At 42.9% G+C, this 23,977-nt stretch overlaps 2 protein-coding genes across 5 annotated transcripts in view; one reads left to right on the forward strand and one right to left on the reverse strand.

Moving 5' to 3' along the window:
• The window catches only part of Efcab11 (EF-hand calcium binding domain 11), a 163,590-nt gene that overhangs the window by 138,725 nt on the left and 888 nt on the right, over positions 1 to 23,977 (reverse strand). For 2 of the 4 annotated variants that reach the window (XM_076551216.1, XM_076551217.1), the window contains exons 2-4: positions 23,402 to 23,469; positions 20,799 to 20,894; positions 16,146 to 16,191 (exon numbers count right to left, since the gene is read on the reverse strand). In XM_076551216.1, coding sequence (XP_076407331.1) covers positions 16,146 to 16,191; positions 20,799 to 20,894; positions 23,402 to 23,434 — 175 coding nt within the window. In that variant the 5' untranslated portion in view covers positions 23,435 to 23,469. Of the gene's footprint in view, positions 1 to 16,145; positions 16,192 to 20,798; positions 20,895 to 21,360; positions 21,547 to 23,401; positions 23,470 to 23,977 lie in introns of those variants that run through there. The other 2 variants (XM_006986862.4, XM_076551218.1) reach the window with 2 other exon arrangements.
• The window catches only part of Tdp1 (tyrosyl-DNA phosphodiesterase 1), a 79,959-nt gene continuing 78,020 nt past the window's right edge, over positions 22,039 to 23,977 (forward strand). Inside the window, exon 1 of the mRNA XM_006986863.4 lies at positions 22,039 to 22,678. Coding sequence (XP_006986925.3) covers positions 22,533 to 22,678 — 146 coding nt within the window. The 5' untranslated portion in view covers positions 22,039 to 22,532. The remainder of the gene's footprint in view (positions 22,679 to 23,977) is intronic.

Raw genomic sequence — 23,977 nt, forward strand, 5'->3', positions numbered from 1 at the left:
CCTTCTCTGCAAAGTGGACCTTAACCTCCTTCCCAGCTCTCAGCTGCATGAGGTCAGGGAATGAGGCTGAACAGGGCGTCATTTCCAGTCACATACTACATACTCCTGTTGGTGCAGGAGGTAGCAGGATTCTAACACACTCTGGTTTGGGAAAGATACTTTCCTAATGGCTTGAGACATGACAGGTTAGGGTGTCCAGATCTAAGAGGAGAGTGTTGGGACAGCATTGCTACAAGGAGACAGAGATCTGAGAATAAACACCATGGGGGAAGAGTCTATAAGAGGTGTGGAGGAGAGGGCCTTGGGGAGCAGACAGCCTAGCCTGCCTTCTGCACAGCCAGCTGTGGCGTGGCAGTGATAAACACCCCAGCAAAGCCACGATGATACTCGGAGCTTTTATGGAGAAGTCTGAATCTGTGATGGGTTATGCCTAGCAGAGCAGAGGGATCCACGACAGCTCCAGGAGAGCTGCTGGCAATTCTCTACATGCATTTACTGCAGTCTCCTCTTGGCTCTACCGCTTACCCCAATCCTACCCGTTTTCAGGGTCTGCTTCCAGGAAGGAAGCCTCCTGCCTTCCTGTCTACAGTCTCAGCATCCACCGCTTACCCCAATCCTACCCATTTTCAGGGTCTGCTTCCAGGAAGGAAGCTTCCTGTCTTCCTGTCTACAGTCTCAGCACAACATCCAGCCACAGGGAAGAGGTAATGCGTCTTTCCTATAACTTCCCTAATGAGTCAGCATCTGTCTCCTAATTCTTTCCTGTCCCTACAATGAAGATAGTCGCCATTCTCTAAATGGACAGTGAAATAAACAAATGGATGTAGATATGTGGGTAGCACAACTGCTCTTCAGATTATGATTTCAAGATATAGCACCTTCAGTCTGTGTGTGGCTTCCTACATAGAAAGAACTATGACGCTAAGTAAAACATGGAAGACTTAACTCCAGTTATATCTTGACATTTGTTCTCAAATAGGAGCCTGGTGTCTCGAGACACACACCAGTACAGGACCTGAAAGGCTAGAAAATGGAAATTTAAATTTAGGAAAATATATTTACTCAGCTAACAAATCAGACAAGACAGAAATAGACAAGGCACACAAGCCAACTGACCATTAACCTAATCATCTACAAATTATTTTTCAATTGAACTTACACTGGATAGCATGACTGAGTCAAACAGCCCACAATTACCATGATGATGAATCAATCCCTTTGATTTTCCCATCATTCAAATCCAAAGGTTAAAATTAACTTCCAGGAAGGCTTTTTCTTGTATGAGTATGAAAGTAAAAGGTTATTTTAAAAGAGACTATGATATAAGGAAACAAAACATTCTCAATGTAGTCTTCAAACAAAAGCAAAATTCTGAGGTATTTTGTCCTGCCTCTCACCACCCCTACCTCACCCCAAACCATACTCTATAAAGCACTGGTGGGGTGGGGGGTGGAGATAACTATGTGAGGACTAAGCGAGCATGCTCAGTAGGTTCTTATCTGCAGTGCTTACTTAGCATTCAGAGAGCAAGAGCACCATAAAATTCACATGCTGCTATTCACACCCTAGGTTCACCCTACAATGGCAGCAGATCATCTGGGAGGCCTATATTCAGGGCACACGGTCTTTGACTTTCACAGAGTCATGCTGACATGTCCTGGCATTAAATATGGACCTACCCTTAAGAAAACGTAAGGAGCAGCCACAAAACTCACTGCTGTGTGTACTGAACTGTCTATGGGCTCAGATAGCCACTCAGTAGCCTCTCCCACTGTAAGACAGCACAGAAGTATCCCAGGCCAGGAACTGGCCTGTCTAGGTTTTTCCTGTGTGGACACTGACTGCTGTACTGTTTTTTGTTTTTTGTTTTTTTTGTTTTTTGTTTTTTGTTTTTTTTTTGTTTTGTTTTCTCTCTTTGCTCTGGATGCTTGGATTCAGAACAAAGTCTGAAACCAGTGACTCCTGATATAGAACCTGTTGGTTTGCCATTTATAAACTGACAGCACTCCTGATTTCAACTATCATGTTCCTCAGGGGAGAGAATACCAGCCTCCGTCCTGTTGTGACCATAAACAGGATCCATGGCACTACTGAAAATCAAGGGGGGAGGGGCCTGAGAGAGATGGCTCAGTGGGTAAGAGTGCTGACTGCTCTTCCAGAGGACCCAGGTTCAACTCCCTGCACACACATGGCAGCTCACACTGTCTGTAACTCCAAGATCTGATGCTCTCACACAGACACACATGGAGGCAAAATACCAATGCAAACAAAAAATAAATAACTTAAAAAAAAATCAAAGGAAGGGCTTATAGGTGGCCATGAGAGCAAGGTCACAGATCCCATGGCTTCAGTGTGCTCCTTACTAGCCAGTTTTGGTATTCTAGGTAAATAGACTTAACTACTCTAAGTTTCATATTTTTAATGTCTCAAAGAGGGGAGCGTTTGATAAGATCATAAAGTTGATTAAATATCTACTACAATGTGCCCATCACAGATCTGCACATAATTGTTCAAGAAATGTAGTTATTGTCTATAAAATAGTAAATGATGTAGCACAAGCAAAAGTCTTTTCTAACGAGTTGTACAAATGCCAGGTGTATGTTCTCTTACCTCTTTTCTATATCAGTCTCTTCATCTTAAAATAGGGGACAGGTGAGTGTTTCTAGGTCTCTTCTAGCTCCAGTTTCCTTCACCAATGTAAGAGAAGCTACGAGCAAAGCCCTGAGTGAGGAAACCTGTATACTGATATCGATCTGATCAGCAATCCGTCACTTCCTTACTGACATCAATCTCATTGGTGATCTGTGGCTTCCTTAGCTAGATGGCTTGACTTTTTTCTCAATTCCTTTGTCTTGCCTATACTAGTTGGTTGAAACTTATATCCACTTGCTTGTTGGCTGACAGAAGCAAAATCAATGCTACCTTTTTTGCTATTCATTTGGGGATGCCCCAGGTCCTCAAAAAATGTACTTTTCTTCCAGCTAGCCTATATCTATTCTAATAGCTTTGATTCAACTTTGTGTTTTTATTCATTTTCACAAGAAATTTTTAACAGACAAGATTCATCTTCTAAGAGGACTACAAGCCCTTGGAAAACAGGACCTGGGCATCCAGGTACCGTCCCAAACTGCAAGGTGAGGTGTATCTTCAGAACATTGCCCTTACTTAGGAGCAACTGAGTCAATGTGAACCCAGGACATGTGTCTAGACCTCAACTAGGAAACGCTACAGCCAAAGTACCCTGCATAGACACCTGCCATGGCCTTGACCTGAAGAATAGCTGTGGAGCCAGGTACGGTGATAAAGGTCTATAATGCCAATACTTGAGAGGTGCAGGCAGGAGGCTCAAGAGTTCAGGGTCATCCTTGACTATGTAGAAAGTTTGAGGCTAGCCTGGGCTACATGGCATTGTCTTTAACAACAACAATAGCAACAACAACAACAACAACAACAACAAACCTATGGGTAGCAGAAAGAGAATTCCCAATCACAAATACCCAGAACTTTGGGAACTGGATTATCAAAATAGGTACATTCCAGGAAGCGAAGGCCAACCCTTAACTCCTCCAATGTCAAAACACCATGGAGAGATAGACTGGAGATGGTTCAGAGGTTAACAACCCTTGCTGTCCTTGCAGAGGACACAGGTTCAGCTCTCACCATCCTCATGGTGGCTCACTACCACCCACAGGCACACACATAAAAGCAGGCCAAACACTCATACATATAAAAAGAATAAAATAAAATAAATGGGGAAAACACACTATGGAGAGAGACAGCATAATTGAAGACATTTAATCTCTACATAATCCACTTCTTTCAAGAAAAATACCATGTGGTAAATGTGACCCTTGTGATCTACGGGGAAGGAAATGAGTTGATAGTGTGAAATTGGTTTAGGATTGGCAGTTCTAATAGAAAGAATTCGTGTTAGCAGCAGAGTTCGATGGTTACTTCTCATGGAATAGCTATTTAACTGTTTCTCTTAGATGTTTGTGGCCTGGAGTCACACCAGTCAAGTAAACACAAACCGAAGCTGGATGGGGCGAGTTGGTGCCCTAGCTATAAATCTATTCCTTTAATCCTGAAGAAAGAGATGCTCTGAGAAAAAATAATTTGATATTGATCTCAAGACTGGGAGAAGGAAAAATACTAGAAGCTTGGAGACAAAAGCAGGTCTTCACAGTCAATTTTCAAACAAGACACTAAACACCTACATTTGATCTCAACCTTCCAAACTAATCCTTTCAATGCTACCTCCTGAATTTCTCAGATGTCTAATTTACTTAGTGACCTTTTGAAATACACTTTACAAATTAAATTATGGAAAGAAGTATCCTAATGATTGAGTTGAGAAATGGATGTGAGAGGCATTCTTGTATATTAAATGCAAGGAAGTACACACTGGAGTAAGTCCCCAAGCATATTATTAACATGAGAGGACCCAAAGTCTGTTGTCAGTTCTGAAAAACTCCAGGGGAAGCAACCCTTTGGCCATAATGAATCTGAGAAAACGTACCAGAATAAGGCAGTCTTCATTATACATAGAACTCAGTCGTAGAAGAGGCTGTGCCATGTACTGAGTGTGGAATACTCGTGCCTGCACATTAAAACTGTCCAAAGGAAGCCCCCTGACTACTGCAAATGACGAGCAAGCTGAATGATGCGGCATTCCACCACTAGAAAGTCATCAAGGATGGGGAGTTCATGATCAGAAGTTATCTTCTGCCACAAGTCAAACCTCTCTCAGACATCAGAACTAAGAAAACCAAAAGAAGAGGGCAGTCGAGATGGCATACCACAGACCAGCCATTACTTTATTGCAGAGCACTCACACACACGGAAATGCTTCTGGAATGAAGGTAGAAAACCTTATGCCAGAATTTATCCTTCAATAACACCCACTTTTTGCACTGGGGTGAAATCCTATGAATTTAACTTAAATGGGAACACCTTTTCATGTAGTCATATCTTAATAAATGTGAGAGCATTTATTAGGAGACCTAAGAAAATACTCAATGTAGGAAAAGTTACCCTGAAAATCAACATTTATGTCAAAGAACTTACTACACTGTGGTGGTATTGTGTTCCCCAAAATATTGTGTACCCTAATAAAGTTATCTGGGGTCAGAGAACAGAAAAGCCACTAGATATTTAGGATAGGCAGTGGTAAAACATGCCTTTAATCCTAGCATTCCAGAGGCAGAAATCCATCTGTTCAAGGATACAGCCAAGCATGGTGACTCATGCCTTTAATCCCAGGGAATGGTGGTAGAAAGCAGAAAGGTATATAAGGTGTGAGGACCAGAAACTAGAAGCATTTGGCTGGTTAAGCATTTGGCTAGTTAAGTATTTGGCTGGCTAAGCATTTGGCTGGTTAAGCTTTAAGGCTTCTAGCAGCACAGTTCAGCTGAGAGCCATTCGGATATGAGGACACAGAGGCTTCCAGTCTGAGGAAACAAGACCAGCTGAGAAGTTGGCCAGGTGAGGTTAGCTGTGGCTTGTTCTGTCTCTCTGACCTTCCAGTGTTCACTCCAATACTTGGCTCAGGTTTGATTTTATTATTTAGAACTTTTAAGATTCATGCTACACTACACAGTAAAGAAAATCTGTCTTTCAGAATCCACACCTCCCTGTATACCTCAGAGAACTAAAGAAAGTCAAGCTAATCTCCCAGTTAATTCCTTCAGTTGAGGAAGGAAATTCTTCAGTGTGGGGCTAGAGAAATAGCTCAAGTGGTAGAGTGCTTGCCAAGAATGCAAGAGGCCCTGAGTTCAAATCTCAGCTCTGCATTAAACCAGATATGGTAGGCAATGCCTGATGTCCCAGAACTGGGGAGGTAGAGACATCTTCAGCTGCTTAGAGAGCTTCAGAACAACCTGAGCTGAAGAAAAAACAAACACGTACAATCCAAACTACAACTAAAAATTCTTCATGAAGTTAGATACTTAGTTCAGAATTGGAAAACATAAAAAAGACAGAGACCTATGCAAAGGATGACTGTTAAGGTGCCTTCAGCCACAGTCAGACTTAACAGAGCAGAAAAGTCACAGGACAGAGAAATAGCACACAAAACTACTGAGTAAGGGGAAGAACCCTGCACTAACTATTGGGACTACTGACTATCAGGGGACTCTTGGGACAGAGAAACCCAGTCAGCACTAAAGAAGCAGGAAAGCCTCCCGCCAAAAGACAGAACTCTTTGTAGACTGGAATACAAACACAGAAACCCGAAGAGGAAAAATTTGAGGAAACATTTCACCAAAACATGACAACGTGAACGTCAAAGAAACAGTATTTTGAATATTTTGCAAGTGTGAAAATTTTCAATAGGAAATTAAAAGCATAGGGAAACTATATTAAGTTAGGGATTAGGTAAAACACCTGTTCTTCTGAAAATATTGTTCTAACATCCATACTTCATATAGGGTATATATAAATTTTATTTGTATATGTGATAATATATGAATGAAATATATATACAATTTCACTTGTATATGTGATATATATATAAATGAAATATATATGATATATTAATGAAATATATATAAATAGAAAATACATATATATAAATGAAATATATAAATGTGTTGAGGAGTTAGTTCAGTGGTTAGGAACACTTGCTGCTTTTGCAAAGGACCTGAGTTTGGTTCCCATCACCCACATTGGGCAGTTCACACAAGCCTGTTAATCCAGTTCCAGGGAATTCAGTGCCCTCTTCTGACCTTTGTGGGCACCTGCACACACATGGTGCAGACACATTCAGAAAAGCAGACACATATGCATACAATAAAAACTAAAAAGAAATACATGTGTTTTCCTCTAGGTATCAGGAAGCTGTCTCACCATAGCACAGGGGAGGCGGCTCAACAGTGAAGAGCATTGCTGCTCTTGCCTAAGACCTGGGTTTGACTCCCAGCACCCACATGGTGATGCACAACCATCTGTAACCCTAGCCTCAGGGGACCCAAGCCCCTCTTCTGACCTCCACAGATCCCAGGCACTCACGTGGTGTGCATACTTACATGCAGGCAAAATACCCACATACATAAAATAAAATAAATCTTTAAAAGATATCTTACCATATGATACAGTATATGAAAATATAATTAACAATTAAAAATATCATGGCACTGTGCTTCCTGCAGTATAAAAATAGTATTTGAAGGCTAGGACTATAGTTCCCTGGTCAGCACCTGACTTAGGGTGCATGAGGCCTTGGGGTTCGATCCTTAATATCACAAACAGTAAAGAAGGATTTAGACTTGGCCAGTGAAAAGGTCACTGAGTAAAGAGGCAAGGTTGGCAGTGAGTTTTCAGTCGTCTCTCCATCAGGAATGGTGTCTGCGGAACTGATATTTATTTAAGGTTTGCAGGAATAAGACCTGCAAATGCAAACAAATCTAAGTAACTGAATACAACTATTGAGTATTACTCACTAGATACTACAAGCGTGTACAGAAAATATTTACTTATTTTTCTTCACATATTAAAATTTTTTAAATGTAAAATTTCACAATGTATAAAAGTAGAGAGAAAAAATACACTGAAAGACCAGAGAAACATGACTATGATGTAATAAACGTATAGAAGAAGGACAGCGGAGACTGTAAATACCACCACTTACTATTCTTTCTTTGGTATTTGGTAGCCTTCACTATGAAACCATCCAGGCCTAGATCCTTCTTTACAGGAAGGATTTTCACTAAAAAAAGTCCATTTCTTTAATAGAGACAGCACTGTTCCCATTATCTCTTTCTTCTTGGCTTTCCAGTAGGTTGTCTTTCAAGAAATCTGGCGATTTTGTCTAAGTTGCCAAACTGTTGACATAAAGTTGTATATCCTAGTTATCCTTTAAATAACTATGGGATCTACCTCTGTCATTCATGAGATTAGTAATTTGGGGGCCCCACCTATGTGGGTGAGCTTCTCAGTTTTATTGATTCACTAAAAAATAAATGAAGCAGCTCTTAATGTCTTCGTCTTTCTCTTCTCAGTTTCATTGATTTTCACTTTAATCTTTGTCATTTCTTCCTCCCACTTATTTGGGGCCTCATCTGCATTGCATGTACAAATACATGCACATTTACCCAGACTAGCTGCTCTTTTTGGAGTTAAAAGTGGAAATAGAGGTCACCAGTTTGAGACTGATTTTCTCTTTCGTAAGCCAGAAACTTAGTGCTGCTTCCTATGCACTATTTTCAATGCAGCTCACAAAGATGTGAAATGTTGCCTTTTCAGTCAAAATATCTTCTAACTTTTCCCTTTGAATTTATTTGACCTACAGGTTATTTAGAAACGTGATAGTTTCCAAACAGCTGGGACTTTTCCCAGATACCCCCTGCTATTGATTACAACACAATTCGACCACAAAGAGCAAATATACTGTAAGGTGTAGTGTGCTGTGAAGACTTGTGAAGAACTTGCCCAGCAAGCTCCTGAGTGGAGATCTCTACAGATAACAAGTAGGTCAAGCTGGTGGTCGATGGTGCTGTGAGGTCATCTGCAGCGCCACTGACTGGCGTCTACTTGATCTATTATCCACAGGAATGGAGAAATGCCGACCACCATGGAAGACTTACCGTTTTCCTCCTTCATTTCATCTGTCTTTCCTTTCGTGTATTCAGAATTTTGAATAGTGGTATACATGTTCAAAACTGTGTAGTCTTCTTGATGGACTGATTCCTGTAACTCTGAAATGACTATGTTTATCCTGCATTACTCCTTCTCAGGTCAGCCTACTGTACTTGACCTTCTCTAGCTTTCTTCTCATCTCTGTTAGTACTATAATTTTGTCATCCTCTTAACTGTGCCTTGATATTTAAAATGAACTGTGTGAGAGCCAAGGAGACACCATTACAGGTTGCTCAGTCTTCTGTCAGAGATCAGGCCTCAGTTTCAGTTTCCTGAGACTAAGCAAGCCCTTTCTGAAGGAAAGGCCCATCAATCACCAACGCCCCCACCCCCAACAGCAAGGAAGAGGGGAACTGCATGGCATCAGGCCTGAGCCAGTCCCCACAGTATCTCAAGGCAAAACCAAATAAGGGCAGAGCCTGGAACTTGTCCAGACTTGCCCCCAAATGGAAAAACTGTAGCCCTAGCCAACCCCTGCTAGCCCTAACCAATCAAGAAGATACTAATATGATTGTCATTTCCATAAACCAATCTTAAATAGAATGACCTCTGTAGTGGGTAGCCATTCCAGCTTGGATCTGGAAGTTCCAACCCCCATTGAGACTCTGGCAACTGTCACGCCTACGAGGCGGGGCAAGGGGAGGCGCCTGGGGACCCTAGAGCTGGATGGGCCAGCGCTCTCTCTGTGCGCTCTCTCGGTGCCGGTGCCGGGACGCTGAACGGTGAAGGTGGACTGTGCAGAGCTCTGGAGAACACCGCTGGATTGCGTTACACCTTCCCCAGACCCTGCCACCTACCCATTACTTAATTTGTGAGTTACGCCATTAAATAAATATCCTTTTAACTACGTGGAGTGGCCAAAATAATTTCTCCAATAGACCTCACTGTCTTTAGAATTCCTTCAGGTGTGTATAAAAGGAGGCTGCAAACTTCTCTCAAGGTCGCCATTTTGCCTATATGTCAGATGTGTGGCCCCAAGCATGCTGGAACTCATACTCTCAAGATAATAAATGCTCTTTTTGATGGCATATGTGGATGGTAGTCTTTTGTGGGACTTTTCCAGGACCCTTACAGACTGTGCTTTAAAAATAAAACAGAAAGTGAGGACAACTCTATATTCACTGAAGTTCTCAATATTATCAAAATGTTGCCGAAACATTCCAAACTATAGAGTTCGAACACCAAAAACTAGTTCCTGTAGTAAAAGTGGAAAAGCCATTAAGGACATTATTAGATCAACTGGTAAAAAAATAGAATATAGATGGTAAATTAGATAAAAAGCAATGTACTAGGGGAAGATATAATATAAAGGAACAGATGATAAGGCAAATGGGAAGCTATTAACACTAAATGAATTTGGATAAAGGGGATAAAGCTATTTTCTTACTATTTTTATTTTGTAGCTTTTATATACTTCAAATTTCCTAAAGAAGGGCACAGTTTTGAAAAATCGACCCAGTGTGGTCTGGGTCCTAGCTCCTCATATGAAAGAAGGTTTGCCCACTCGCTAGCTGACTCTATCTGTCTTCCCTTTCTCCTCCTTCATCAGACCATTTTGTTAAGCACAGAAACAACAAACAAAATATCTCCGGACTCATGGCCACTCCCAACTTACTGAAAAACCCATCTGCTCACACTGTCTCACGTTATCACTCCCCTTTATCACTCCCCTGGCTGATGACATCACCAGACACTAATTCTGCTAGCTGGAGTCACACTTGCTTCCAGGTTGCCAACTCCAGTGGCTACTACCCCTCATTCTGCTACCTGACCTGCGAGCAGGTCACTGGCCACTCTCTACTTCCTCTGGCTTTTCAACTAACATTCATGGTTTTCCTTCTGTCATTCTCAAGTCTCCTTTACCCTTTCCACATCCTTTACCTGACCCCATTAAACGGAGTTCCTAAGTTCTCAGTCCACCTATCTCTGTCCAAATAGTTTCATCCCACCCATGATTTTAAAAAAAATCGACATGCTAATATTCCCAATTTTATTTCTTTATCCCAGAGCTCTCCTGAGTTCCATATGCAAACACTTAATGGAGCTGACATATGAATTAAGACTTCTGAAATTAAGACATCCTAAAAAAATGAACTCTTGACCTCCCCCTGGCTTTAAACAGTCAATCATTTCCATTCCTTCTATTTCAGCCTTACTCTTAGTCCTCCAGCTGCTCAGCTCAGCCTCAAAGCCAGACATGGCAGGGTAGGGCATGTGTGTGTTCCCAGCATGCAAGAGGCTGAGACAAGAGATCAAAAGTATGCAGCCACTGCTGCATAATAACAAGACCTAGTCTGTGACAGTTAATCTGAATTGTTAATTCAGAGGGACTAGAGTCACCACAGAAACTCATGTGTCAGTGAGGGAGCATCTGGATTAGCTTAATTGAGGTAGAAAGTCCACCCTAAATGTGGGTGGGGACATTCCTTTGGTTTGGACTTGAGCTGAATAAAGGAGAGGAAGCTGAGTGTAAGCATTCATTGAGCTCTCCTTCCTGGCTGTGGAGGAACTGTGACCAGCCACCGCAAACTCCTTCTGCCACAACTTTCTGCTATGAAGGACTGTACCCTGGAAATGTGGGCCCAAATAAACCTGTTCCTCCTTAAGTTGCTTTTGTCCAGTATTTTAGCACAATAACAAGACAAGTAACGGTCTCAAAACACACACACACACGGCAAAGTAAAATGGAATCATCCTATGGGTATTACATTATAAGTAACATTTTTGTCTTCATGGTTTTGAATGGTTTAACATTTCCTACTATAGACTCATCGTGCTTGTAAATTAACTAAATCAAAATGAAAAGAACTTCTTGATAAGTTCTTTTGACATCCACTAGGATGTCTTCCTTTAATTTATGTTATTATGATAAAATACCCTGACAACAAGCAATCTGGAGGGGGAAAGGTTTAGTGTAGCTCACAATTCCGGGTCCCAGACCATCACGGTGGGGATAGTGCAGTGGCAGACTTGCTGGTCCATGGTCAAGAACACAAAGAAATGGATGCCTGCCTGCCTGGTGCTCAGCTAGCTCTCTCTCCTGTACCATTCAGAGCACAGTGGTGCTGTCCATATTCAGGGCAGGTCTTCCCATCTCCATAACACAATTAAGAAAGATTCCTCATAGCAAGCCCACAGGAGCCAGCCTGATCTCGGCCACTGTCACTGGGACTCTCTTTCCAGGTGGCTCCTGGTTGTGTCGAGCTGACAATTAAAATTAACCACTGCTGTGAAGGAGAAGGTGACTCTGTGCAACCTCACGCCATCATATTGCTAAAAGAAAAAGAGCTGAAGAAAAAAAAAAAAATAAGCCCCAGCTGATGTGAGATATTCACAGAGAAGCAGTCGAGAGTGGCATTAACAGTGACCAGCTACACCATGATGCTCATATGCGCTGAAGTCAGGGGTAGGTAGCTTGAAGGAGTGCTTTCCTTCTCCTGGACATGGGCACGATAATTAACAGTGAGCAGAAGGAAAACTGGGCAGATTGCAGAGATGCAACCAAGGACTGGATATACTGTGGATGAAAAGATGGCCGGAGCCGTGAGGGCTCCATAAAAGGAGGCAGAAGTGGTATAGGAACCTGAATATGCTATCCGACACCTGTGCCATGGAGAGAATAGCTTGAGAAGGAATGATCTCTGCCATTGCCTCAGCCAGTATCAGAGAACATGAGAAGTATACTGAACAGTTGCCCCAGCAGGCATGAGTTAACCTGGCAGCCAGGAAGAGACACCGAGTCACAAAGGTAAATCCAACTAGCCAGGCCTTCCACACCCTTCAGAACCTCAGTGACACAGAATTCCACATGGCAAGTACGATCTCCAAAATACCAGAGATGAGCCAGTAACTAGCAGTGAGGGGTGTGGGGCTCAGACTAAGGAATTCTGGAAGGAGCTTGAGTCCCACACAGCAGGAAGAACACAATGACTTAAACTGTGTGAATAACTGAAATGATCAGCCCTCCGCACATCAGCAGAGACTACCATTAAAAAAAACACTCAAGAGGGGAGGAGAAACCACGTCCATCCAAGTTGGAAGATGACGTACTAGCTGAGGCTACAGTATCTCCTACGGCGTTTTCTCTCTTTTATTTTTAGTTTTATTGGTACTTTTCTACTTCACTTGTTCTAGTTTCCTTTCTGTTGCTATGATTTTTTTTTTTTAAAGTGCTGACAGAAAGAACATTAAGGGAAAAGGGGTCTATTCAGGTTACAAATCCAGGTTATGGTCCATCACTGTGGGAAAAGGCAAGGCCAGAACTCGAAGCAGCCAGTCCCAGGCACAGTCAAGAGCAGAGCGAATGAATGCCTCTGTGCCCCCATGCTCAGCTCACTCTCCACTTCCACGGTCCAGGATTCCCAAACCCAGGGAATGGTGCCACCACAGTGGGCCAGGTCTTCTCACATCAGTACGATCAAGGCAACGCCCCCAGACACGCCCACATGCCCATCTGATTTAGACAATCTCTCACTGAGAATCTCTTCCCAAGGGGTTCTAGATTGTGCCAGGCTGATAACTAAATCCATCATACTTGTTTTGTTTGGCTTACTCCTTGTCTGCACATAACTTCTATGACTCGTCATACAGTTCTTCTGAATATCCTTTCTTTGTCTGTACCTATTCTATAGTTCCTCTACTATTTATCCGCTTCTAACCCATACATTTACACTCTCCCACTTCTATCCCATACATTAACACTTTCCCTCTCTTCACACTTTATTTTGTCATTCCCCCCTTTCCAATTCCCATCTTACTACTTAATTACCAATTCTTGAGCTTTAAAAAAATAGTAAGCACTATTAACAATTAACCTATTTCCCAAACAGTTCCCCAATACTTCTGTTTCTGAACCAAGTTAACACAGAGCCCTGTCAAATCATTATGTCCATCACTGCTTGCTTACAATCATACCTTAAGTAACTAACATCTTAGTATACACAGCAATGTCTGTTACCCTGTACTCCCAGTTTGCGTTTAAGGAGTGACTTCTTAAAACTGACTATGACTGTATTTCTACACTGGGCCTATCCACCTCCACCAGTTGTACTTGCTTCTGAGGACAGTATTCTTCTCTTGAAATAGCATGCAGGTAGTGTCTGGTGCCATGAACACAAAGGGGTTTTAACTACTGAGCTAGACCTCCAGTCCAGTGGAGATATTTGGATGCACTAAATCTGCAGATTGCCTTTGCTAGTACACCCATTTTCACGATGTTGATTCTGCCAACCCATGAGTGTGTGAGATGTTTCTACCTTTGGTTTCATCATCAATTTCTTCAGAGTTTTAAAATTTGTACTGTAGAAGTCTTTTGTTTTCCTGGTTAGGTTTACCCCTGGGTTTTTGGTTGGTTTTTTGGCTTTGAAGCTAGTATGAATGGGATTGCTTTTCCTGATTTCTTTCTGAGCATGTTCATTATGTATTCAGAGGAAAGCTACTAATTCTTGTCTTTACTTTATAGCCTGCTCTTTTGCTGAATGACTGTCATTTTTAAGAGTTTTCTGGTGGAGTCTTTAAGGTCTCTTATTATCTGCAAATCAGCATAATTTGACTTGTCTCTTATTTGTATTCAGTTCTGTCTTTTGTGTTATACCTCTAAGGATTAAATGACCATACTGAATAAGAGTAGAAAATGTGAATATACATCTTTTGGGTACAGACCTAAAGGACTCTAAATTAACATACCACTGTCATACCTACATGTGATGGCTATTCTTGGTTGTCAACTTGACTACATCTGGAGTTAACTAAAATCAAAAAGTGGAGGGCGCACCTGTAAAGGATTTCTGCCTAACTACAAGTAGGAGGATCCACTTCTAATCCAGATCTTAAGGCAGGTGCACACACACACCATTAATCTGGTCTTGAAGTGGGAAGACACATCTTTAATCTGCGCCACACCTTCTGCTGGAAACCTATATAAAGACATGGAACAAGGAAGCTTTTGCTTTTTGCCTGTTTGCCCTCCCTTGCTAGTAAGTCCATTCCTTCACTGGCATTAGTGTCTACTTCTTCAGGATTCCAGTGTATACTGAAGACGAGCTGAGACATCCAGCCTGGTGGACTGAGCAACTTCTAGATTCTTAGACTTTCCATTTACAGTTAGCCATTGTTGGATTAGCTGGACCACAGCCATTAAATCATTCTAATAAATCATATATATATATGAGAAATATTTGTAGCATATATTACTGGTAAATACACTATCCTCCCCCAAAAAAATCTTAAGAGCTTTGGAAAACCAAGGGATAAAAGACCACACATAACCACACAAATTTAGAACAATGGGCAAAAGTCATGAAAATGCTTCCTTAGGATATGATAAACAAATGTCCCTTGATATAGAACATGATGCTCAGCTTCTACAATAAAGTTTTATTCATGACAAGAATAAAATTATGTTGTTAGCTGGAAAATGGGTGCAACTAGAGACCATCCCATTACATGAAATAAGCCAGGCACACACACACACACACACACACACACACACACACACACACACACAAGTGCACAAATGCACGCAGCATAAAAGCAAAAGGAACACTGAGAGAAGGAAAGAGATTAAGGTGAGGCAGACAGAAGTTGAGCTATAGGAAAGGAATGGGAAAGACAATAAATATGGTCAAAGTACATAATTCACTTGAAAGAAATTATCTTTATGAAACCCATCATAATGTATCATAAATCTACACCAATAAGAAAAAAGAAGAAATAGAATCACCACAATGGCAGCAAGGATATGGGAAAAGAGGAACCTTTCATCACTGCTGGTGAGAATGCAAACTGGTGTAGCCACCCTAGAAAGAAGTATAGGTTTCTTAAAACCCGAAACTAGAATTACCATATGACTGAGCTATATAGCTCCTGGGTCCTTCCGGAGATGTTTACACATCCATGTTTACTGCTGCACTATTAGTAATACTTGAGAAATGGAACCAGCCTAGAAAGTCCATCACAAGATGAATGAATAAAGAAAATGTAACACACAATGGAACTTTATTCAGCCATAAAGAAAAAATGAAATCATGGCATTTGCAGAAAATGAATGGAACTGCATGTTAAGTGAAATATGCCAAACTCAGAACAACGAATACTTTCAAATACGGAACTTGGATTTTTAATGTGGGGACGGGGGCTACGTATAGGTCATGAAACTGGAAAGGGGACCATGAAAGGGAATGAAGAAATCTTAAGCACAGAGGAGAGGGAGAGAAAAGAGAAAGTTAAAGAACACATGTAACATAAAAGCAGATGGGGGGCTGTGAGGTGAGGAAGGGAACCAGCCAGAGGCAACAGGGAAAGATGAGGGAGAAGGACAAAATGTACATGAAAGTACTAGACTGAAACCCAGTACTCTGTACACTAAATTAAATTTTTTTTTAATTTAAAGCTCTTCTTGTGAATAATGAGAAGCAAAGACATGTTTAAATACAATGCACAATCTACTTAACTACATTGTTCTTGATTTCAGTTTTGTGAATATCTACTAAAAATATTAACTTTCACATTACCAGAAGTGTTGGGATTTACTGCAGACATCACAGAATCCGCTTCTATCTAGAAAAGAACAAAGATTGAAAGGACATGAAATTTTATCAGATGTTTCAAAGTATAAGTTCTGAATTCCTGGGGAATGGGAAGACATGTATTTTATGGGAAGCCAGCCTTACTGAACTTAGTAGACAATAACCTCACTTGACATCCTGATGGTCATTTTTCTCATTCGTTAACATCCACAACAGATTCAAATCTGCCATGATACCCCCCAAAGCTTTACTCTACTGACCAATAGCTTAATATATGAAATCAATCTGGCTGTCTTACATAGATTATAACCTAAGATATGACCTTTCTGTTTTATAAAAACAAAAAACAAAAAGTAGTTGTTACAATAGCTTTATTCTTCCATTTTCCTGATGTTAAAAGTACCCCAAGCCAGGTGTGGTGGTTCACACCTATAATCTCAGCACTCGTGAGACTGAGGCAGGTAGGAAGGGACTGAAGCCTGTATGGCCACACAGTAAAAGCCTATCAGTAAAAGAAGGTGATAGAATAAAACAGTAATACATGATCAGTGCAGAAACATGAAGACTACAAATTACAGAGAAGACACTTTAAATTCAGTAGATACCACTGTTAATAGTTTGATCTAGTATAGCCTTTTGCTCGTTTTTGCCTAAGCAACACAAAACAGTTGAGAACACACTACATGTGAAGTTCTGGGGCCTGCTTTAAGTAAATATTAACACAGAAGCATTTCCCTCCCATTGGTGACAGGGGCTTTATATGTAAACACTAAGGAAACCGAGCCTTGATGGTAATTGACACTTTTTTTTTTTTTTCTGGTGCCAGTTTTGAATCTTCCACAATCTTGAGTCCCCGCATTTCCCTGGCTTCCTCGTGTCCCTTCCCAATGGTTCCCAGTCCATCCTTGTCATGAATTCCCTGCCTGTCTTTAAATGCAGGCTTCCCCAAAGCTCTTTCCTCGGCATGATGCCTTCCACACCCTGCAGAAGCTTCCTACAGAATGGCATTCAGTCTTGCAATTTGAGCTACCCCTTATAAACTGAGCCCCAAAACTACCTCCAGCCCCCACCCCTCTACCCAAGTGAGGTTCTTATTTAAGAGATGAAACTTCAAAACCCCATACCGTATCTAACAGTCAAATGTACAGGGAACACCTCAATCTCGACTGACTCCCCTGAACCCACTTCCATCTGAGTTCTCTCCTGCTTGGCGATGCCACCGTCCTTCACTGCCAGCCCTACCCAGGCACACACCAGAGCAGAGCTTGTCTTACTGCCACAAAGGGCTCCTAGATGCTTCATAGAATAGTGGTCACAATTCTCCAGTCTAAAGGACTCCTATTATAGCTGCCCACCCACCAGGCCCCTCCTGCCTGTTTATAAAATATCTTCTCTCTCTTGATGTCGCTCAGTTTTCTAAGCTCTACACAAAAATGAAATTGCTTCAAAGCGGAAACTGTGTTTATTCATCTTTACATCCCCAACAACTAGCAAACACTCCTCTTATTAAACAGACTTACTTCATAGACTTCATTCTGCAAACATCAATGTATAAATGACTTACACTTCATAGACTTCATTCTGCAAACATCAGTGTATAAATGACTTACTATATAAGTCCTCTGTGAAATGTTATTGTAGTGTGATGGCTGTTTAAAGTAACAATTCATAGTTAATTCTTCAAAATCACAGTCTCTATGATAGGAATTTTTTATGTGTCTCATTTAATTTGATAACTTACAATCAGTATTTTATTTGTTCAAACATTAAAAATTAAACTCTAGCACTTAATCTAGTATAAAATTTAAAATACAAGAAGGTATACATTGGGGACTGGAGAGATGGCTCAGTGGTTAAGAGCACGGGCTGTTCTTCCAGAGGACCTAGGTTCAATTCCCAGCAACCACATGGCAGCTCACAACTGTCTATAACTCTAGTTCCAGGTGATCTGACACCTTCATACAGACATACATATAAGCAAAACACCAATGTACATAAAATAAAAATAAATAATTTAAAAAAGAAGGTATACATTGAGCATTTCCTCTCTGATAAAAGTTTATTGCATGCATGGGTGGCAGGTGTATAGGTGATTTGCCCTGATCCTGCTTAATTGTTTACTGACCTGTAACGAGATATGTCATTTCCCTAAAAAATTAACTGTGAGGGCCATAGGTTGTCTCAGCAGGTTAAAGCACTTTCTATCAGCCCGGCGGTGGTGGTGCATGCCTTTAATCCCAGCACTCGGGAGGCAGAGGCAGGCAGATCTCTGTGAGTTCGAGGCCAGCCTGGTCTACAAAGTGAGTTCCAGGAAAGGCGCAAAGCTACACAGAGAAACCCTGTCTCAAAAAACCAAAAAAAAAAAAAAAAAAAAAAAAAGCACTTTCTATCATGCCTGGTATCCTGAATTACTCCTGGGACTCACATAGTCAAAGGGAAGAACAGACTCCCATAAGTTGTCCTCTGACCTCCACAAACTCCCCCATATACACCCATCCAAAGAAATAATGTAAGTTTTTAAAAAGACAAAAACAAAACAAAAACAAAAAAACAAGACTGTAAACTCTCAACCCAGTATGCAAAGTAAAAGTTGTCGAACTTCGTCAAGTGTATGTACAGGACCACACTGCTGTACCTGTCATTAAATTCTTCACATTGTCTACAGTTAAAATAAACTCCAAGGGGATAAAAAGCAAAATGAGAGAAGCTATCTTTCCAGGTGAGCCCGGGTTAAATACAGTGCTTTAAAACATTCAGCCTTTCCGGGTCATCTGCCCGGGGACTCCAGTGTGAAAGAACCGTAGGTTAGCTGAGCAGCTGCACTTTAAAGGCAGTCCAGGCTAGCACTCGGAACTCCTAACTGGCCTCTCGGGAGCTGCGCATCTCCAGCTTTCTGAATCCTGCAAGCCGTCTGCAAAACCTATGTGTGTGTGTGGGCGGGGGAGGGGGGACAGAATATATTTACTGTGGAGTTGTGGTGCACTCAAGGGCATGCAAGGGTACAGAAGTGGGGTATCACAGAGTCCCTGGCTACACCCTCTCATGAGAGCAGGAGAGCCCCTAGCTGTCAGTTCTGGGGACAGGGAGGGCATTCTAGGCATAGGAGTGCTGCTGCTTGATGGTTACAGTTTACTCTTTTGAATTTGTACAGTGTCTTAACTCTGATTAGTTCCAGCTCAGCAGCTTAACAAGATGGAGCCGTCTCTAGACTTCGTGCATCAGGCAAACAGAACAGCACAAAGACAGGTAAGCAGGAAACGAGCTACAGAAATAGAAGATTCATCCGGGTTCAGTTGCGGTCTAATTACGGGGAGGTGTACAGCCCTTTCTGGAGAGTAACAGCCACAATGTTTCAAGTGCACCCTCCACTGCCAAAGAAGCAGTGTGGAAAGAAGTTAAGAACCTGAGGAAGTGGGCATGGTAAGAGCCAAGGCTGATTTCTGGGCAAGGCAGTTTCTGCACGCTTGCCTTCACACCAGCGGTGACTACCTGCACAAGCCTGGGCCTGCCAACACTCTGCCAGGGAAGGGGAAGAGGCTCATGGGACCCTACCCTCCCTGAGGATTTATACATCGTTAACAGTTGATATGGGAAAGAGATATTTTCATCAGTGGTGTAGACCCTGGTAAGGTGCCCATGTCCTTGTAAACAAACTCTTACCCATGTTCCCATAATCAACCCTAATGAAACTCACTGGGTCACTGTCTGTCTGTCTGTCTCTGTCAATAAAAAAAAAAAGGACAGGTAATAAAGAAAATTCAAATGTATATATCCTGAGACTTAGATTACCAATTATATTTCTAGAAATTTTGGTGTTTTTATTTGCCATTGTCCTAAAATGTTGTCTCTCTCTGCCTCATGCTCCCAAGCACTGCAATTACATGTCCATGATATATATATATATATATATATATATATATATATATATATTCCACAAAGACAACTTGTGTGTGTGTGTTTAGATGTAAAAGTTGCAGGAACTGAAATTAATTCAAACAACAACAAAAGGTAAATGGACTAAAGAGAATACAACTATTTTTTAAGGTGGTAATGGTGTGTGCTTTGGAGTTGTCGCTAATGCATCATGTTAAATGCATGTTAAAATAAGAGTATGCAACTAATATTTTCAGTAGAAGACTATGACCACACATGTATGTAGAACAATACAGAAGAAACTGATTAAGTGAAACCCTAGTCTAGTGGAAAGAGAAGGGATTTTGTGGACTGTATGAATGTATTACTTTTATCAATTAAAGACAGCCACCTAGAAATTCTACTATATATATGAACTAGTAGGCAGATTCCTATTACACCACCACCCTGCCTCCCAGCCTATCCTCTCTACCATCCCATATTTCTTAGAAATTTTAGGAGATGTTTTGTTGGCTCCGTTGGCATAGATATCTAATTCGTGCCTGAGTTGGGCCTTTGGGGGGAGGGTGTGTGGAATCGGCACTGGAGACATCTTAGGAATGGCTTATAAATCAGCTCATAAATTTGCTCCACAGATATCAGAAAGGAGTCCGGGCCAATTTTCTTTGGACACATTTCTATAGCATTATCTACCCCATCCAAAGAAGGGAGAAAAGAGAGGAAAGACGAGAGAGTAGCAGAAGAAGGGAGAGAGAAAGTTCTAACCTTGGAGGGTTTGTATCCAAACAGCATTACAATCGCAACCTTAAAGTCCTCTCGGCTTAAGTACCCTTTGTTGTCTTCATCACATGCTTTAAATACCTAAGGAATATTAAACATCCACAATTAGCCAGAAACCAGAAACACAAACATCTAAAACTCATTCTGGTTGTGGGGCTTTTAAAATGCAGTTTCATAACCCTAGTTTTAATTCTCAAGCAATATAAACGCTGAGTTAAGATCGTCTCTCTGGCCCCCACCCCCAGAGTTTCAGCGGCTTGATCTCTAGGCTGACAAATCAATTCCTCTAAACCACTGAAATAAACCACGCCAAAGCTCAGTGACCCTGGATTCGGAAGGTGATGCAAAGGGGTGGGTGGGAAGAGAGAAGCTAATGCAGACGGAGGTGTGGCGGGCAGGGAAGTGATCAGTCCTGCAGCTGTGACTTGGTTGTAAGCACAGTTCTTTTCAGAGCCCATTAGAACCTGGCTGAGGGAGACCCAAGAGTGGTGACCGAAGTGGCCCTGGTCAAGCTGAGTCCGAACTCGGGTCGCGCTCCCACACCTACTTCCACCCATTTCCTGCGTTCCGAGGCGGTGGCTTCGCAAGTCCGCGGCCTGGCGCCTGCCTCTGACGGGAACATCGCCACGGACAGCGACACTAACACGGCCCAGACCAACCCAGGCAGCTCCACTTCTCCAGAGGGAGCTCGAACAGCCCACCGCGGCCACGCCCACCACCACTGGGACTCAACTTCACCGCGCAACTCCAACGTCTCCTCCCATTGGCCAGCCTCAGAGCCACTGGCGTTGATTTCGTAGTGTCATTGGTCAAACGCGCTGTTTAACAACAGGGAGGAGCTCCCAAGGCTCGCCCCCAGTGCTTAGTTCCGCCCCTTCTCAGTTTTCTTGACTCCTTGAACGCCGCTGAAGGAGCTTGGGTGACTCTCGATGCTTTTTAAAACATGTTCTGATTGCTTTCAGGCTTTCTACCAAACTTGCAATAAACTCTCTTTGATTATCTTGGCCCACGTCTTTTCTAGACTTTGTAGGAGACACAAAATAATGTGAAGAAAGCACACACGCACACGAGATTAAGTGAAGTCCCAATATTCATTTTTAAATGCACGGCGATCTCAGGGCAGCTACTAGGTTTATTTTCGCCCTCTTGGTAACCCCAGCACTTAGCACAACGAAGACAAACGAAACGATCCGTTAGAATGTTTACACAGAATTAATCAACCTCCGGGAAGCCATGAGGCTGACTCAAGGAATAGCCCAAGCATCCCACAGCAGACATCTTTATACAAGAGGAGGAATGTGCACTAGAACTTCGTTTTCCAGACTGACTTATCCCAGACTCCTCTACCCTTCTGGCAGATCAGTGAGATTGACAAAAACACGCCCGTTTCAAAGGAGAGTCATTCGAGGTGCTGAGCTTTATGGGAACTCATTTAACTTTTTATCCTGCAGCAGATGCTAAAGGCTGAAGCAGCTGCCTTTTACTTCAGATCACCTATCTCCGAAAGCACGCTGCCGTCTTAGCCCTGCGAGCCTGAGACTGCCTAAGAGCAGCCCCAGAAAGAGGGCGTCGTTTGCTAATTAACAACCAGAGAACCAAGCCTGCAGCTTTCTGTTTCTCCCTTCTTAAGGTGTCAACAGGAAAGAGCAGAGAGCGCGAGGAGCTGGCTTCCCAGTAGCGCCCACCCAGCCCTTTTCTAGTCCTGTTGCTCTCCTGAGAATGAGGCGGACTTTAGGGCCCAGCGGCGGGCTTCCGGAAGTGGAAGCCGCCGGCCGACCAGGCAGCGGCGCCAGAGGGTTTGAATCAGGCGCATGCGCGGGCGCGCCGCGGGGCGGGGTCTCGGCGGCGGAGGCCTGGCGGGTCAGGTAGGTGTCTGCGGCTGCGGGCGCCGTCTCGGGGCGGTCTCTGGCGGCGGCGCTAACTCTGCGCCCGCCCTCCTGATGGCGGCGCGCTGGCCTGGGCCATCCGACGTGGTAGTTGGGAGGCCTGCAGGGCTCGGTGCGGACCGCGAGGAGACCGTCGAGGCCGGGGTCCTTGGGCCCCGGATCGTGCGGTCCTTGCCCCTGGAGCGCTCTGCAAAGGCGAGGAGGGGCAGGCGCCCCCCACGGGGCACGCTCGGAACCTCTCTGCTCTGACTTTCCACATACGGGGACGGCCGTGAAATAGGGTGTCTTGAGGGTGAAGTGAGTCTGTCACCCTTGCCATGGTGTCCGGGCAGAGCCGAGCGCCCGGGCAAGTTGACAGCTTCACGATTTGCTTCGCGTACCCCCAAATTACCCACTTCTCCATGGCAATCTCCTTAAGCACCCGGTACCCCAGCTCCTGCGGAAGCGTCTTTATTGCCACGTGCTCACAGAGTTGTACGGAATATACTCATTTCAAAAGGTTAAACTGGCCAAGGCACTCCTCTTGCTAAAACACGGAGTGAGAGTCCCATTGTTTTAAGAATAAAATTTGGCTTTTGACAGCCTTACCTCACTTTCTCCCATCCCTTTCTTTCTGGACCATGCCTATATTAGGGTTAGTACCCTGTTAACACCTCCTGGCCTTTTGCAAGTTGGGTTCCATCTGTCTGCAACGCTGTTCACCTGTCTTAGCCTGCTGATCCTCGGGTCCCACATGCTGCTCCAGAAATGATTCCAAAGAAAGGTTATCCCTGTAAAATGTAATGAGCATCTAATCATCTTGACTTTTAAAATTTTTTTATGTGTTAATTTGTGCCTTTCGCCCTGAAGTTGAACTTGCCTAGGATAGACGCTGTAATTTGTTAACTCTTTATTCTCAGTTCTTAATTTTGCGTGCTACTGGGCTCAGAGGAAGGACCTCCATGAGGAGTTTGGTGCCCGGGTCTCAAAGGTCGGAGGAGCAGTGTAAATGTAGCAGAATTACTCAGGGTCTGCTCAGCTGGGGGTAGAGTTCTGATTGGAGTGCTTTTCTGCATCAACTGTGTGTGTGTGTGTGTGTGTGTGTGTGTGTGTGTGTGTGTGTGTGTGTGTGTGTGTGTGTATGCAATTGTGGAGTGTCATCTTCTTTTGCTCTCTGCCCTATTGTGGTGAGTCAGGGTCTCTCACTGAAAGGGAAGATAACAGTTTCTTCCAGGGTGCCATTGAATTCTTGAGACCTGCTTGTCTCTACCGCAATGTTGGGGTTACAGGTATGCGAAT

The sequence above is a fragment of the Peromyscus maniculatus genome, chromosome 14, assembly GCF_049852395.1.
Source record: "Peromyscus maniculatus bairdii isolate BWxNUB_F1_BW_parent chromosome 14, HU_Pman_BW_mat_3.1, whole genome shotgun sequence".
Taxonomy (NCBI): domain Eukaryota; kingdom Metazoa; phylum Chordata; class Mammalia; order Rodentia; family Cricetidae; genus Peromyscus; species Peromyscus maniculatus.